This window comes from Oncorhynchus kisutch, linkage group LG8 (assembly GCF_002021735.2).
Source record: "Oncorhynchus kisutch isolate 150728-3 linkage group LG8, Okis_V2, whole genome shotgun sequence".
Taxonomy (NCBI): Eukaryota; Metazoa; Chordata; class Actinopteri; order Salmoniformes; family Salmonidae; genus Oncorhynchus; species Oncorhynchus kisutch.
Window position 1 is genome coordinate 7,717,848 of NC_034181.2, and position 16,895 is coordinate 7,734,742.

Sequence of the window (16,895 nt, forward strand, 5' to 3'; positions counted from 1 at the left end):
CCTCCTCCCTCTCTTTCTCCTATTCTTTCTCTCATTCTCCACCCACACCTTCTCAAGATCAAGTTCAATTTATATGTGTTGTCCCAACTCGGAAATGTGTTGATCAGTGACCAACAGATGCATATCTGTATTCCCAAGTCATGTGAAATCCATAGATTAGAGCCTAATTAATTGACTTCTATAAACTGTAACTCAGTAAAATCTTTGAAATTGTTGCATGTTGCGTTTATATTTTTATCCAGTGTACGTGTGTCCATATTGTCCATGAGTTTCTAGTCAAAAACAAACAAACAAGAGAAAATAGCCTAATTAATAATGAAAAAACAAACATTTAATCAACAATGGCATTCAATTACCTCTGCAACTCGTCCAACTATTGACTTTTTTCACACCTGCACGTTGTTAGAACCAAAAACATTGTCAACAAATACATATTGACAAAATAACTACATGTGTTAAGATATATATATATATAATCCATCAGTAATTAAACATCCGTTATACTGTATGTATATATATATAAAGGGTATTTCATGCTGAAACATTCACTGATGGGTTATATGTATGTTATATGTAGGATAATGTTTAACAGCTTTGTCATCATATTTTTTAAATCTTGTTTATATTATTATTGATATTATTCCATATATTTGACATGTGATAAGGCCACACAGGGGGACAGAGATAATTACAGACACCTGCGATAATCTGAAGTAACCGGAAGGATTACTAGACGTATGGTGATAGATTACATACAATCCTTGAAAGACAATTCTGTGAGTTTTACTGGTAAACGTCCCAGTAATATATCCTCCCTTTGCAAGGTTACTCCAGGGTACAGGAAGACCTGATAGGGCTTGTTCTCTGATCACATGGGGGTTAGGGCATTGAGCCCCTGGGACTGCCCCAGCCTGAAACATCAGTCACTGGTGCTGCCACACACACACACACACACACGGCGAACCCACTGCCGCCACACAAATGACTTATCTCCAGCAGGGCTCCAGTATTAATCCAGTCAGTTCCCATATACAGATTCTCTTCAGCTCAGCTCTGTGACAGTCCGATCCTATTAACTCTTAACGTCATTCTCAACGTCACCATGTCCATGTCTATGGATTTCCTCTAAATGTTCATTTGAACTAGCTGAAAGTCATACTTAAGTATCAAAGGCCTTCAGGGGAACAATGTCGCTAGATATGTATTTCCATGCTTAGGATGTTCCTCCTGACGTAAACGGTGTGATTTAGGCAGCCGGGTTTAAACATATTAATGTCTTAAAGCAACTCTTCTGTGAAAATCTCCCTTTTATAAGTTCATATTGTGTTAACTTATACCCCAAAATAATTTTGTTGACCAGTCGTATGTATTTGTGGCCAAAGGATAAATTGGAGGGAAACAAAAACACTTCAAAAACCCTCAAACAGTTTCTTTTTTAACTTGAAGGATGAAGGATCCTTCATGAGACTTGGGAAGACACGAGCTTACGGCAAACAAGCAAGCTAGCTAGCACACCCAGCAATTCACAGAGATTCATATTGTTGCATAGGACAGCGGCTATGCAACAATATCTTCCGTGACTTTCTATTTCAAATGATGTGGTATGTAAGAGTTGGCCCTGCTGGCTGTTTAGAAGCAGTTAACATGCTAACGTTAGCTAGCATGCTAACATTAGCTAATGTTAGCTAGCTAGGCAACAAGACAGCAAGTCGAAGTAGATCCTCCATACAACAACAATATCGCCATTCCTTACTCTTTTAAATACTTTGGATTGTAGCTAAATGTTTTATGTCAAGAGGAAACCTAATTAGCTGTTATTGACTGATATAGGTAGCAGTAGTAGCTAGCTAGCGTCACAATTAGCTTGTTAGGTAGCCAACAACAAAAATATCGGGATTATACTGACAAAGCACCCTAGTAGTTCCATCGTGCATATCCAAATCCTGAATCCAATCCATCCATAATATTTTATAATATTTGACTTGGTGCAGCCGGTAGTGATTCGTGGGTTGACTGATAACCCGCAGTCCATGCAGTTATAACAACGGGACGGGTGAGTTGAGGGTCATGAAATATTGTGTGGATGAAAGGCGGGTGGGTGGCGGGCAGGTGATAAAGAGAAAACAATTCATTAAAAACCAATAAATGAATCATTCTTGTGCAATTCATATCTACATTGAGGTATTTCTTTCCTTGTTTTTTTTAAACCTGCCATTAGTGTGTAACCCTAAGCTTTAGGGCCTAACAGCACGTGCACCATATATACACCAATCGCCAAATGCTTTTGGGAACTTGGGCTGATAAAGTTAATATCGATCCACTGATGCAAAAAGGACTATGTCGGAGTTGAATTCAATAAAGAGAAAAGCTGCGAAACGGAGAGTTAAAAATAAGGGAGGGTCAGAACAGTAATGTTTTGGAAAGAATTTGTGAAGTGGTAAAAGACGATGAACTGAATCTGAATTTAAGAAAAATAAAAGCAATGAAAACATCCCAACAAAAAAATATATATCTATAATATAAAAATATTTGATAGGTCAAACTTAAATTCAGCACACAAAATTTTAAACATTTTTTTCACAATTTCTCCCCGGTCCCTATACATGTATAGGGACCGGGGAGAAATTGTGAAAAAATGTGAAACATGCACGAGAGAAGCAGAGATGAAAGAAAAAAACTTTACAGATGTCAATCTGATTGAAGCATCCATCGATTTCTGAAATTATTCTTAAATTATTCTGGTTTATTTCGTCTTCTAGGGCAGTAACTGCTGTATTTATCTACTTATAGACGATGATGATGATGATTATTAATATATATTATTCTATTATAAACTGACTAACAAATAGGCTATGCAAAAATGTTGGAAATTATAAGCTGAAATATATATAAATTAGGTTTAAAAAACCTTCATCCTGCCCCCCCCCTGTAATTCTGCCAGGCTGTGGCTCGGGTGGTTGATGTCCTTGATGATCTTTTTGGCCTTCCTGTGACATCGGGTGATGTACGTGTCCTGGAGGGCAGGTAGTAGGAGAGCCCTGCGGTTGCAGGCGGTGCAGTTGCCGTACCAGGCGGTGATACAGCCCAACAGGATCCTCTCAATTGTGCATCTGTAAAAGTTTGTGACGGTTTTAGGTGCCAAGCCAAATTTCTTCAGCTTGAGGTTCAAGAGGTGCTGTTACGCCTTCTTCACCACACAATCTGTGTGGGTGGACCATTTCAGATTGTCAGTGATGTGTACGAAGAGGAACTTAAAGCATTCCACCTTCTCCACTGCGGTCCGGTCGATGTGGATAGGAGCGTGCTGACTGTTGGACTGTTGGAAAAGCATTCCTCATGAAGCTGGTTGAGAGAATGCCAAGAGTGTGCAAAGCTGTCATCAAGGAAAAGGGTGGCTATTTGAAGAATCTCAAATATAAAATAGATTTAGATTTATTTAGCACTTTTTTTGGTTACTACATGATTCCATATGCGTTATTTCATAGTTTTGATGTCTTCATTATTATTCTACAATGTATAAAATAGTTTTTTTTAAATTATATATATATATATATATATATATATATATATACATATTAAAACCTTGAATGAGTAGGTGTTGTAAAGCTTTTGACCAGTAGTGTACAGTCAGACCTTTCACTGACATCACCAACATATCAAGAAAAAAGATCTCCGTGTTTTTGTACAGCAGCCTACAGCTCTTCTGCTCTTGATTCATTGGTGTCCCTTCCCTGCCTGCTGTTATCGATGGTTCTATTCTTAAAGTGCCCTACATTTGGACCCCTTACAGGGAGGATGACTTGCAATGCCAGGAATGCCTGCTCTGAGGCACTAGTGATATATTTGGACTTGCATGGTGCTGGCTGTCTCTGTGTTGCTGTGAAGTAGCGCCGGGCAACTTTACAGTACAGTACGACAGTATGTCAGGCCAGTACAACGTGTCAGAGGGCACTTCTACTGACTTATTTACACCACTGTGTAGGATATGTCACCCAATGAGAGTGCAGCTTCTTCAGACCAGGAAGGCATCTAAAATAGGCCTCATGTAAGGTATGGCTACTCCTTGTGAGAGTGGTAGGTAAAGTACACATAGGTTCACCTTTATTTTCATGAATCTGAAGCCCTGGAAAGTTTCGTTTTTGCGTATTATACGTTTGGTTTGGTACACTAGCTTCAAACAGCTGAAAATAAAATATTTATTAGTTCTGAAAAATATATTTCACAGCGTTTTAGATTTGCGTTTAGATCTGTACACTACACGTGCTTGTTTTTGTTACATGAACTGAAATTAGGGGAACTATTAGAATGTTTGCAACCAGGAAATGGTGGAGCGATTTCTGCATAGTGCATTTATAAAGGTTTGTGTGAGCAGTGTTTTGCCACATCAAGCTGCCAAAGGAACCTGAAACACACCACAGTGAAACACACACATACTCCTACCTCAAAACACAACCTCTGTACGTCTTTGTTCTCTGGTTATTTTGATGTGCAAATGCCTTGACCGGAGACTTCAACAAAACTCTGAGTTTCTCAGGGCTTCCATTAGGATGCCACTTTAATCTGTGTGTGTGTTGTTTTCTTCCGGTAGTACCCAGGTCCAATTCCAGGTGTTGAGCTAGTTGTCCTCTTTGAACTCCAGAAGGGCCTCTTCCTGACTGTGTTAGAACATGCTCAGACCTACCAGCTACACCAGTCCCCACCCTCCTTCCTCTTGTTACTCATTCCCCTTCTCCTCGTCTCCCCCCCACCTCTCCTACTCATCCTTCCTCCTGTTCTCCTCTCCCACGTCCCACTCTTCAACCACTACTTCCACCTCCCTCTCTCCACCTCCCTCTCTCCACCTCCCACTCTCCACCTGCCTCTCTCCACCTCCCTCTCTCCACCTCCCACTCTCCACCTCCCTCTCTCCACCTCCCTCTCTCCACCTGCCTCTCTCCACCTGCCTCTCTCCACCTCCCTCTCTCCACCTCCCTCTCTCCACCTGCCTCTCTCCACCTGCCTCTCTCCACCTCCCTCTCTCCACCTCCCTCTCTCCACCTGCCTCTCTCCACCTCCCTCTCTTTACCTCCCTCTCCTCACCTCCCACTCTCCACCTCCCTCTCTCCACCTCCCTCTCTCCACCTGCCTCTCTCCACCTGCCTCTCTCCACCTGCCTCTCTCCACCTCCCTCTCTCCACCTCCCTCTCTCCACCTCCCTCTCTCCACCTGCCTCTCTCCACCTCCCTCTCTCCACCTGCCTCTCTCCACCTGCCTCTCTCCATCTCCCTCTCTCCACCTCTCCTTCCTCACTGAAGTGAACTGAAGTGAAAATGATCGAATGGGTGATCTGTGCCCCAACTGCAGTGTTCTTAGAGCTTATATGAGGGAAGAGCGAGAGAGAAAGAAAGAAAGGGATAGAAAGGAGAGAGAGATAGTGAGAGAGAGAGAAAGAGAGACACAGAAACACAGAGACCGACAGAGAGAGAGAGAGAGAGAGAGAGAGAGAGAGAGAGAGAGAGAGAGAGAGAGAGAGAGAGAGAGAGAGAGAGACACAGAGAGACAGCGACAGAGACAGAGAGAAAGAGAGACACAGAGAGACAGCGAAAGAGACAGAGAGAAAGAGAGACAGAGACACAGAGACTGACAGAGACAGAGAGAGAGAGAGGGAGAGAGAGAGAGAGAGAGAGAGAGAGAGAGAGCAAAAGAGAGAGAGAGAGAGACAGAAAGACAGAGACACAGAGAGACAGCGACAGAGAGAGATAGACAGAGAGAGCAAAAGAGAGAGAGACAGAGAGACAGAGAGACACAGAGAGACAGCGACAGAGAGAGATAGACAGAGAGAGCAAAAGAGAGAGAGAGAGAGAGAGAGACAGAGAGAGAGACAGAGAGATAGAGAGACAGAGAGAGAGACAGAGAGAGAGAGAGAGAGAGATAGAGAGACAGAGAGAGAGAGACAGAGAGAGAGAGAGAGAGAGAGAGAGAGAGAGAGAGAGAGAGAGACAGAGAGAGAGAGACAGTTAACTCTAACCTGACTGTAATTATGTTGATCATACAGTGGTGCAAGCCGTATTAAACCTGTGTGCCTGGGAACCACAATTCTATCCCTGAGAACTGTGTTTAACCATGTTTTTAATAAGAGAGATGAACAGTTGTTTCAGGGGGAGAAAAGTAGGGTAACTAAAGTAACAACTGTCTGTAATAATGACATGGCTTGTTTCCTCAGAAGGTATTCAGAACATACAGAAGAACACACCTTCTCTACACCTTCCTCTTAACCTCTTACGGATCCACACATTTTTGTCAATTTCAGCCAAAAATGGCATACCCAAATCTAATTGCCTGTAGCTCAGGACCTGAAGCAAGGATATGCATATTCTTGGCACCATTTGAAATGAAACACTTTGAAGTTTGTGGAAATGTGAATGAATGTGAAATGAATGTAGGATAATATAACACATTAGATTTTTTTTTGTACGCTCTTAACTTCTCTACACCTTCTCTTAACTTCTCTACACCTTCTCTTAACTTCTCTACACCTTCTCTTAACTTCTCTACACCTTCTCTTAACTTCTCTACACCTTCTCTTAACTTCTCTACACCTTCTCTTAACTTCTCTACACCTTCTCTTAACTTCTCTACACCTTTTCTTAACTTCTCTACACCTTCTCTTAACTTCTCTACACCAGCTCTTAACTTCTCTTAACTTCTCTACACCTTCTCTTAACTTCTCTACACCAGCTCTTAACTTCTCTACACCTTCTCTTAACTTCTCTACACCTTCTCTTAACTTCTCTACACCTTCTCTTAACTTCTCTACACCAGCTCTTAGCTTCTCTATACCTTCTCTTAACTTTTCACACAAGCAGGGCTCCTGCCTTTCTCTGCGAAGTAAGAAGGAGTATTTTTACTTTCTTAGATGGGGTCTGAAACTTGAAACAAAGAGCCTATACATCTATGGACAGACCCAGACCATCCCTGGACAGACCCAGACCAGCCCTGGACAGGCACAGACCAGCCCTGGACAGACCCAGACCAGCCCTGGACAGACCCAGACCAGCCCTGGACAGACCCAGACCAGCCCTGGACAGACCCAGACCAGCCCTGGACAGGCCCAGACCAGCCCTGGACAGACCCAGACCAGCCCTGGACAGACCCAGACCAGCCCTGGACAGACCCAGACCAGCCCTGGACAGACCCAGACCAGCCCTGGACAGACCCAGACCAGCCCTGGACAGACCCAGACCAGCCCTGGACAGACCCAGACCAGCCCTGGACAGACCCAGACCAGCCCTGGACAGACCCAGACCAGCCCTGGACAGGCCCAGACCAGCCCTGGACAGACCCAGACCATCCCTGGACTATTTATGACCATGAATGATGTTTTGGTCAAGTTGAATGAGTTTATAGCAAATACATTCAACATAAATAGCAATAATGACAAAGCACATACAGAGTAAAAGAGAGGCAAGAGCAACCAATCAATACAAAGCATCTCTAGATGAGATATTGAACTAAATTAAAAGCATGGCTCTTAGTTTGTAGGCCTATATTGCAGAGTTCTAACTTCTAAAAATAATACCAGACTCTCTCTCTCTCTCTCTCAACTTTAGAAATGCACGACCTTCTCCTACAGTCCTCACAGACATCCATATAGCTTTCTCCATAAGTAGGAGTCGGAGACAAGCAACCATTACCAAGACAACGGGATCTAGTCTCTTGTGTCCCAAAATGGCACCATATTCTCTATGCAGTGCACTACCATTGGCCAGAATCCCTATGAGTGTATTAAGTAGGGTAGAGGGTGCCATAGACACGCAGCCAAACAGGATCTAGTTGTCATATCAGCAATGACTTGTTGATGAGGAGCATCTACTCAGTTACATGTCCGAATGCATCTTCAAATAGCACCCTATTCCCTATATAGTGCACTACTGTTGACCAGAGCCCTATTCCCTATATAGTGCGCTAATGTTGATCAGAGCCCTATTCCCTATATAGTACACTACTATAGACCAGAGCCCTATTCCCTATATAGTACACTACTGTTGACCAGAGCCCTATTCACTATGGCCCCTGGTCAAAAGTAGTGCACTACAAAGGGAATAGGGTGCCATTTGGGACACACCCTCAGAAAACACGCCAGTGAAACAACCTCCAGTGAAACAACCTCCAATGAAACAACCTCCAGTGAAACAACCTCCAGTGATAGGGTGAAGATCTGGGTCACCTCCAGTGAAACCCTGCTTCAGAATCACCACCTTCATCATGTGTTCCTACGTCAGTTACGGTACACTGAGTGTACAAAACATTAGGAACACCTTAATACTGAGTTGCACCCCCCCCCCTCTTGTTGCCCTTCGTCGGGGCATGGACTCTAAAAGATGTCGAAAAGCATTCCACAGGGTTGCTGGACCATGTTGACTCCAATTGCTTCCCACGGTTGTGTCAAGTTGGCTGGATGTTCTTTTGGGGTGGTGGAGCATTCTTGATACACACAGGAAACTGTTGAGGGTGAAAAACCCAGTAGCGTTGCAGTTCTTGACACAAACAGATGCACCTGGCACCTACTACCATACCCCGTTCAAAGGCATTTGTTTGTTCTGTCTTGCTCATTCTCTGAATGACACACATAATCTATGTCTCAGTTGTCTCAAAGCATAAAGATCCTTCTTTAACCCGTCTCCTCCCCTTTATTTACACTGATTGAAGTGGATTTAACAAGTGACCTCAATAAGGGATCATAGCTTTCACCTGGATTCACCTGGTCAGTGTCATGGAAAGAGCAGGTGTTCCTAATGTTTTGTCCACTCAGTGAACAGTAGTTGTGTAAATAGATGTGACAGCAGGAAGAAGAAGGTTGGAAGGAACGATGAAAGGTGCACTTACCGCGAACAGAGATCCCTGATAGAGACATGCTCCTGTGGGTGAAGAGGAGGAGGAGGAGGAGGAGGAGGAGGAGGAGGAGGAAGAGGGGAGAACACAACAGCGTTAAGAGCAAGTTCAAAAGGTATTTCAATGTACAATACAATATTTTTTGAAGAATGCACTTAAAGCCTTATACCTACATAAATATTACACCACAACCTAGGTAAGAGCAGGTTAAAAAAAAAGCTAGACATTTTTATGTGTGTGTGAGACGTGTGTCCATCTGAACCAGTACATGGTCTCACTCTTGACTTGCACAGTAGCCTGTAGCCATTACATAAAGACGCTGAACATTTAAACAACGGAGTGGCCATTATTCTCCTTTGCTCAATTGGAAGACTAAACATAGAAAAAATGAACTAGCAGTGAGAGAGAGAGAGAGAGAGAGAGAGAGCCAGGCGGACAGGCGGCCAGGAGGCCAGGCGGACAGGCGGACAGGAGGCCAGGAGGCCAGGCGGCCAGGCGGCCAGGAGGCCAGGCGGACAGGCGGACAGGCGGCCAGGAGGCCAGGCGGCCAGGCGGCCAGGCGGCCAGGCGGCCAGGCGGACAGGCGGCCAGGAGGCCAGGCGGGGACGTTTCAATACATCTTGGCTGGGGGGGGGGGGGGGGGGGGGGTCACCCTGAGAGTTCACACCCCCCCCAAAAAAACACCACAACAGAAGTGAAATGGATGTGAACAACTGTGGTGTAGTCTGCTGTACATGTGATGTGACCGACCAGGTGCCCAACCCAGGTCTGGGTGCCACAAGATAGTTAGCCAACTGAGCTAAAAACCTAGGTAGTGCAAGGCTTCAGGTCCAGCAGATGTTTTAGAATACTTTGTCTACCTCAGCGCCATCTGAGACCACTGTCCTCTGAGACCACTGTCCCCCTGAGACCACTGTCCCCCTGAGACTACTGTCCCCTGAGACCACTGTCCTCTGAGCCCACTGTCCCCCTGAGACTACTGTCCTCTGAGACCACTGTCCCCCTGAGACCACTGTCCCCCTGAGACTACTGTCCCCTGAGACCACTGTCCTCTGAGCCCACTGTCCCCCTGAGACTACTGTCCTCTGAGACCACTGTCCCCCTGAGACTACTGTCCCCTGAGACCACTGTCCCCCTGAGACCACTGTCCTCTGAGACCACTGTCCCCCTGAGACCACTGTCCTCTGAGCCCACTGTCCTCTGAGCCCACTGTCCCCTGAGACCACTGTCCCCCTGAGACAACTGTCCCCTGAGACCACTGTCCCCCTGAGCCCACTGTCCTCTGAGACCACTGTCCCCCTGAGCCCACTGTCCCCTGAAACCACTGTCCTCTGACACCACTGTCCCCCTGAGCCCACTGTCCTCTGAGCCCACTGTCCCCCTGAGCCCACTGTCCCCTGAGCCCACTGTCCCCTGAGACAACTGTCCCCTGAGCCCACTGTCCCCCTGAGCCCACTGTCCTCTGAGACCACTGTCCCCCTGAGACCACTGTCCTCTGAGACCACTGTCCTCTGAGACCACTGTCCCCTGAGACCACTGTTCTCTGAGCCCACTGTCCTCTGAGACCACTGTCCTCTGAGACCACTGTCCCCCTGAGACCACTGTCCTCTGAGACCACTGTCCCCCTGAGCCCACGGTCCTCTGAGACCACTGTCCTCTGAGCCCACTGTTCTCTGAGCCCACTGTCCTCTGAGACCACTGTCCTCTGAGACCACTGTCCCCCTGAGACCACTGTCCTCTGAGACCACTGTCCCCTGAGCCCACTGTCCTCTGAGCCCACTGTCCCCTGAGACCACTGTCCTCTGAGCCCACTGTTCTCTGAGACCACTGTCCTCTGAGACCACTGTCCCCCTGAGACCACTGTCCTCTGAGACAGTTGTCTACATTATTCAAATGGAAACTCAAGATTGACTGTGTAATGGTATTTTTATTTCACCTTTATTTAACCAGGTAGGCTAGTTGAGAACAAGTTCTCATTTACAACTGCGACCTGGCCAAGATAAAGCAAAGCAGTGCGACACAAACAACAGAGTTACACATGGAGTAAACAAACATACAATCAATAACACAGTAGAAAAACCTATATACGGTGTGTGCAAATGAGATAGGATAAGGGAGGTAAGGCAATAAATAGGCCATGGTGGCAATATAATTACAATATAGCAATTAAACACTGGAGTGAAGATGAGTGTGCAAGTAGAGATACCGGGGTGCAAAGGATTAAAAGGATCAACATTTAAAAATATATATTTATATATAACAGTATGGAGACGAGGTAGTTGGATGGGCTATTTACAGATGGGCTATGTACAGGTGCAGTGATCTGTGAGCTGCTCTAAAAGCTGGTGCTTAAAGTTAGTGAGGAAGATATGAGTCTCCAGCTTCAGTGATTTTTGCAGTTCGTTCCAGTCATTGGCAGCAGAGAACTGGAAGGAAAGGCGGCCAAAGGATTAATTGGCTTTGGGATTGACCAGTGAGATATACCTGCTGGAGTGAGTGCTACGGGTGGGTGTTGCTATGGTGACCAGTGAGCTGAGATAAGGCGGGGCTATACCTAGCAGAGACTTATAGATGACCTGGAGCCAGTGGGTTTGGCGACGAATATGAAGCGAGGGCCAGCCAACGAGAGCATCCAGGTAGCAGTGGTGGGTGGTATATGGGGCTTTGGTGACAAAACGGATGGCACTGTGATAGACTGCATCAAATTTGCTGAGTAGAGTGTTGGAGGCTATTTTGTAAATTTTTTTAGTGTTATTACATACAGCATTCTAATATTTATATATTCCTTAATTGTATTATTTAACTTCTAGGTTTGTGTGTTTTGTGTTTATTGTTGTGAATTGTTAGATAGTACTGCACTGTTGGAGCTAGAAACACAAGCATTTCGCTACACCCCGCAATAACATCTGCTAAATATGTGTATTTTTATATTTATGTGACTGAACCGTAATAGAATATGTATGTTTCCATGCCATTGGAGTTGATTGTGATGAGGTAAAACCTTAGCCTAGGGTTTTAACTATATTTAGGTTACAGTCAAACAAGTACATGTGTGTGAGTGACTGTGAGGCATTTGATCAATTCAATCTCAGTTAGAGGCAGATTACAGATGACAGATTTACCTGGCTGGTTGGGATTATATTCTGTCTGGACATGAATAATAAATCAGACAAATGGGACATTTCTTTCCACACAGAGAACGCGAGGAAAGGAGCCAGCTGGTTTATAGAGTGGTGTGTTCGTTCCCCTGTTATAACATGTGGATCCAAAGATGTGCATACGGCCTATTCTTAAAAGTCATAGTGTCTTGAGTTGTATTTCTGTTTTAGAATGTCAGAACTAAATTTCCCTTTAACAACCAGAGCATATATATTTACAACCTAAACAAAGTCAAATATACTGCCTATGTTTGCAACGCAACCTTTTGCAATATATTAATATATATGAATAATATCCAAAGCCTAACCGTTTTTTTGTTTTGTTTTTACAGATGTTCTTTCCATAATCGATAAATAAAAAGTTAATTCACGTGATTGAATAAGAGACTAAAATACCCACCATGTATTTCTGAAGTGGCGGTGAGAAGAATTCCAGCCAAAGCGGCTACGAGGATCCATTGTAAAGCCATAGTCACCGCATACAAGGCATTCAATCCAATGGGGCAGAACTTAAATGCAGAATCTTTCTAGTTCAAAACGAATCGATTCTCAGATATCATTATTGATTTTCCGATGTTTCAGATAAACGACAACACTGGGCAAAGCCAGCCAGAAGAATGTTTGACTGGGCTGGAGAATAGTTCAGAAGTTACACGTAAAAGACAGCAGGTAGGAACGGGGACCCCCTCTCTCTCTAGCTCTCTCACTAACTCTGAAAAACGCTGCAGGTCTGGACTCCAGAGCGAAGGAATGCAGTCCCAACTGTTCGCGATCGGCGAAACTTCAAGACAAAAACGCAGGTGTCATCGACCGTAGATGTAAAAGCTGTACAGCATGACGACGTATGAAAATCCGTTTCCAGCCCGTATAATTATAGACTAAAATCCGCTCGCTCACTTGCAATGGTCGCGCTGTGCAAGAACTGAGGCGACGCTATAAAGTGCCCTGCTATATGCAGGGTTTCTTCTCCCTCTCTCTCCAAGCACACTCCAAACCGTAGGACGTCCCCCAGCACACCACCCGGACGATTGAATGCAGTCTAGGGATAGAAACGTATGATGTGCGGTCTGCTCTAAATGAATAAAATATAGGGCTTTGCTCTGCAACAACAGCTATGTGACATCTTTCTCATTCCTCTAATCATGCTTGAACAGGCCCAATATGCTACCAGGTTGTTATGCGTCTGTGGCAAATATGCTACCAGGTTGTTATGCGTTCTGGGCCCAATATGCTACCAGGTTGTTATGCGTTCTGGGGCAAATATGCTACCAGGTTGTTATGCGTTCTGGGCCCAATATGCTACCAGGTTGTTATGCGTTCTGGGCCCAATATGCTACCAGGTTGTTATGCGTCTGTGGCCAATATGCTACCAGGTTGTTATGCGTTCTGGGCCCAATATGCTACCAGGTTGTTATGCGTCTGTGGCCAATATGCTACCAGGTTGTTATGCGTTCTGGGGCAAATATGCTACCAGGTTGTTATGCGTTCCATTTGAACGGACCCAACAATATGCTACCAGGTTGTTATGCATTCTGTTTGAATATGCTACCAGGTTGTTATGGGTTCTGTTTGAACAGGCTCAACAGGCCCAATATGCTACCAGGTTGTTATGGGTTCTGTTTGAACAGGCTCAATATGCCCAATATGCTACCAGGTTGTTATGGGTTCTGTTTGAACAGCCTCAATATGCCCAATATGCTACCAGGTTGTAATGGGTTCTGTTTGAACAGGCTCAATAAGCTACCAGGTTGTAATGGGTTCTGTTTGAACAGGCTCAATATGCCCAATATGCTACCAGGTTGTTATGGGTTCTGTTTGAACAGCCTCAATATGCCCAATATGCTACCAGGTTGTAATGGGTTCTGTTTGAACAGGCTCAATAAGCTACCAGGTTGTAATGGGTTGTGTTTGAACAGGCTCAATATACCCAATATGCTACCAGGTTGTTATGGGTTCTGTTTGAACAGGCTCAACAGGCCCAATAAGCTACCAGGTTGTAATGGGTTGTGTTTGAACAGGCTCAATATACCCAATATGCTACCAGGTTGTTATGGGTTCTGTTTGAACAGGCTCAACAGGCCCAATATGCTACCAGGTTGTTATGAATTCCGTCTGAACGGGCCCAACAATATGCCCAATATGCTACCAGGTTGTTATGGGTTCTGTTTGTAGTAGCAATTGCATATTATAGTGTTATAAAACAATCCATGATTGCTGGCCTATAAACATACTCAAGTTTGGAAGAACGGACAATTAAATAAACAGTCCATTCAGGAAGCACATTCTAAGAGCTGACATTGCTCTAGGTCACACAGGAGCAACCTAATCTTCAGTCAATGGCAAATGCTTTTGTCCCCGGCTGAGAAGAGCCATCAGACAGACTCCTGGCCTTTAGAAAACAACAGTTGCCACTGCTGTCCCACGCATGAGTGAATTCCTCAGCTTTCCCGCCAAGTAGAGTTGGCTATGTGCAATGGACATTTACTAAATAAATAAATAAGGTAGCAATTTAGATTGGGATAACCTACCATCCAAATATAATCACCCTAAAAAGCTATATTGTTTATAATGAGGTCATAGTGAATCCCCTGTTGTTGGCACCTGATTATTTATCCCCCTGATTGTTTGCATGTTGATTCCCAATGGTGAAATGTGACTCCATAATTTACAGTATTAAACAGGTTGAGGCCTCCAACTACCGAACATATTGACAAGTCTTTGGCCCAGCGGTAAAGAATAAACACAACGTCTAAGTGATAACATCCAGATAGACAGTAGATGTTTTAATTGAACCTGTAACTCCTGGGGGAAAACAATACGAATTGTTGTACATGTTGTCACTGCCATCTGGTGTTGTAGAGTGGAATAGTCCAGTGGACGGTTAGATCTTTCTCTGGCCTACTCAATATTCTATTAAATAGCAACTACACGTACATTCTAGTTTTAACCAGTAGCTTCGGATCGACTATCCTTTTCTCGTGAGATCACACTCCATTTCTCTGAACATGGTCAGTGGGATTCACCAGGCGGCTTATTCAGAGCGACTTAACAGTCAATTCTAAATATGCTCAATGTTCACAAGACGAGTCAGTAAATCCATAATATCTTCATACATACATACTTTATTGAATAAATTATTCACATTAACACATAAAATCACAAGCGTCTTAAATCGTCCTTTTTCACTGTGACTTTCTGTACGAGTTCTTCACTCTGACAGCTGACGATCGCTCGCTCTAATGACACGTCCTGTGGAGACAAGGGAAGAGGTGTCAGAGACATTGAAACAGTGCCAGGGTCTAGTCTAGTAGTAATCCTGCCGTCCTTTGAACCAGAACCCTGGTGGCGTGGGTTCAATCCCTGTTCAGACCCCTATGCCTTACTTTACCGTTCTCTTCCTTTCCATTTCATCCCTCACAACATTCATCAGAAGATAGTGAAGTACGGAACTCCACATGGATAGACATTAGGATAGGAGAAGCAGGATGTTATGAAAGTACACACCTGAACAGAGTTACTCAGACACACGTCTGATGCAATATGACAAATCTACTGTTTTCTTTTCAGACCACTTGTCAAGAAGATTTCCGTTACATTCTAGAATCCTCTCCCTGAGGGTATTTGTGTTACCTGCCTGCCTCTCTCCCTGCCTGCCTGCCTGCCTCTCTCTCCCTCCCCCTGCCTGCCTCTCTCTCTCTCTCCCTGCCTCTCTCTCTCTCTGCCTCTCTCTCTCCCTGCCTGCCTATCTCGCTCCTCCTGCCTGCCTCTCTCTCCCCCTGCCTGCCTCTCTCTCCCTCCCCTGCCTGCCTGCCTCTCTCTCTCTCCCCCTGCCTGCCTGCCTCTCTCTCTCTCCCCCTGCCTGCCTCTCTCTCTCTCCCCCTGCATGGCTCTCTCTCTCTCTCTCCCTGCCTTCCTCTCTCTCTCCCACCTGCCTGCCTCTCTCTCTCCCTGCCTGCCTCTCCCGCCTGCCTGCCTCTCCTTCTTTCTCTCCCCCAGCCTGCCTCTCTCTCTCCCCCTGCCTGCCTGCCTCTCTCTCCCTCCCCCTGCCTGCCTACCTCTCTCTCTCCCTGCCTGCCTCTCTCACTCCCCCTGAATGCCTGCCTCTCTCCCTCCCCCTGCCTGCCTCTCTCTCCCCCTGCCTGCCTATCTCCCTCCCCCTGCCTGCCTCTCTCTCCCCCTGCCTGCCTCTCTCTCTCTCTCCCCCCTGCCTGCCTGCCTCTCTCTCTCTCCCCCCTGCCTGCCTCTCCCTCTTTCTCTCCCCCTGCCTGCCTCTCTCTCTCTCTCTCCCCCTGCCTGCCTGCCTCTCTCTCTCTCCCCCTGCCTGCCTGCCTCTCCCCCTGCCTGCCTGCCTCTCTCTCTCTCTCCCCCCTGCCTGCCTCTCCCTCTTTCTCTCCCCCTGCCTGCCTGCCTGCCTGCCTGCCTCTCCCCCTGCCTGCCTGCCTCTCTCTCTCTCCCCCTGCCTGCCTGCCTCTTTCTCTCTCTCTCTCCCCCTGCCTGCCTCGCTCTCTCTCTCTCTCCCCCTGCCTGCCTCGCTTTCTCTCCCCCTGCCTGCCTGCCTGTCACTCTCTCAACCTGCCTGCCTCTCTCCCTGACTCGCTTTCTCCCTGCCTGCCTGGGAGAGGCAAACCCCTGGCTTGGTTTTTGCTCTGAAATGCACTGGCAACTGTGGGATCTTATATAGACAGGCGTGTGCCTTTCCAAATCATGTCCAATCAATTTAATTTACCACAGGTGGACTCCAATCAAGTTGGAGAAACATCTCAAGGATGATCAATGGAAACAGGATGCACCTGAGCTCAATTTTCAAGGGGTCTGAATACTTTCCGAATGCACTAGTATGAGTTCTGGCCTTGTACTGTAGATCCT

General features: G+C 45.7%; 1 protein-coding gene across 1 annotated transcript in view; it reads right to left on the reverse strand.

Annotated features, from left to right (window-relative positions):
* The window catches only part of LOC109884593 (extracellular matrix protein FRAS1), a gene marked incomplete in the record, with an annotated part of 348,159 nt that extends 335,181 nt beyond the window's left edge, over window positions 1-12,978 (reverse strand). The window contains 2 exon segments of the mRNA XM_031829488.1: window positions 8,866-8,897; window positions 12,430-12,978. Coding sequence (XP_031685348.1) covers window positions 8,866-8,897; window positions 12,430-12,499 — 102 coding nt within the window.
* Window positions 12,979-16,895: the final 3,917 nt, after the last annotated feature.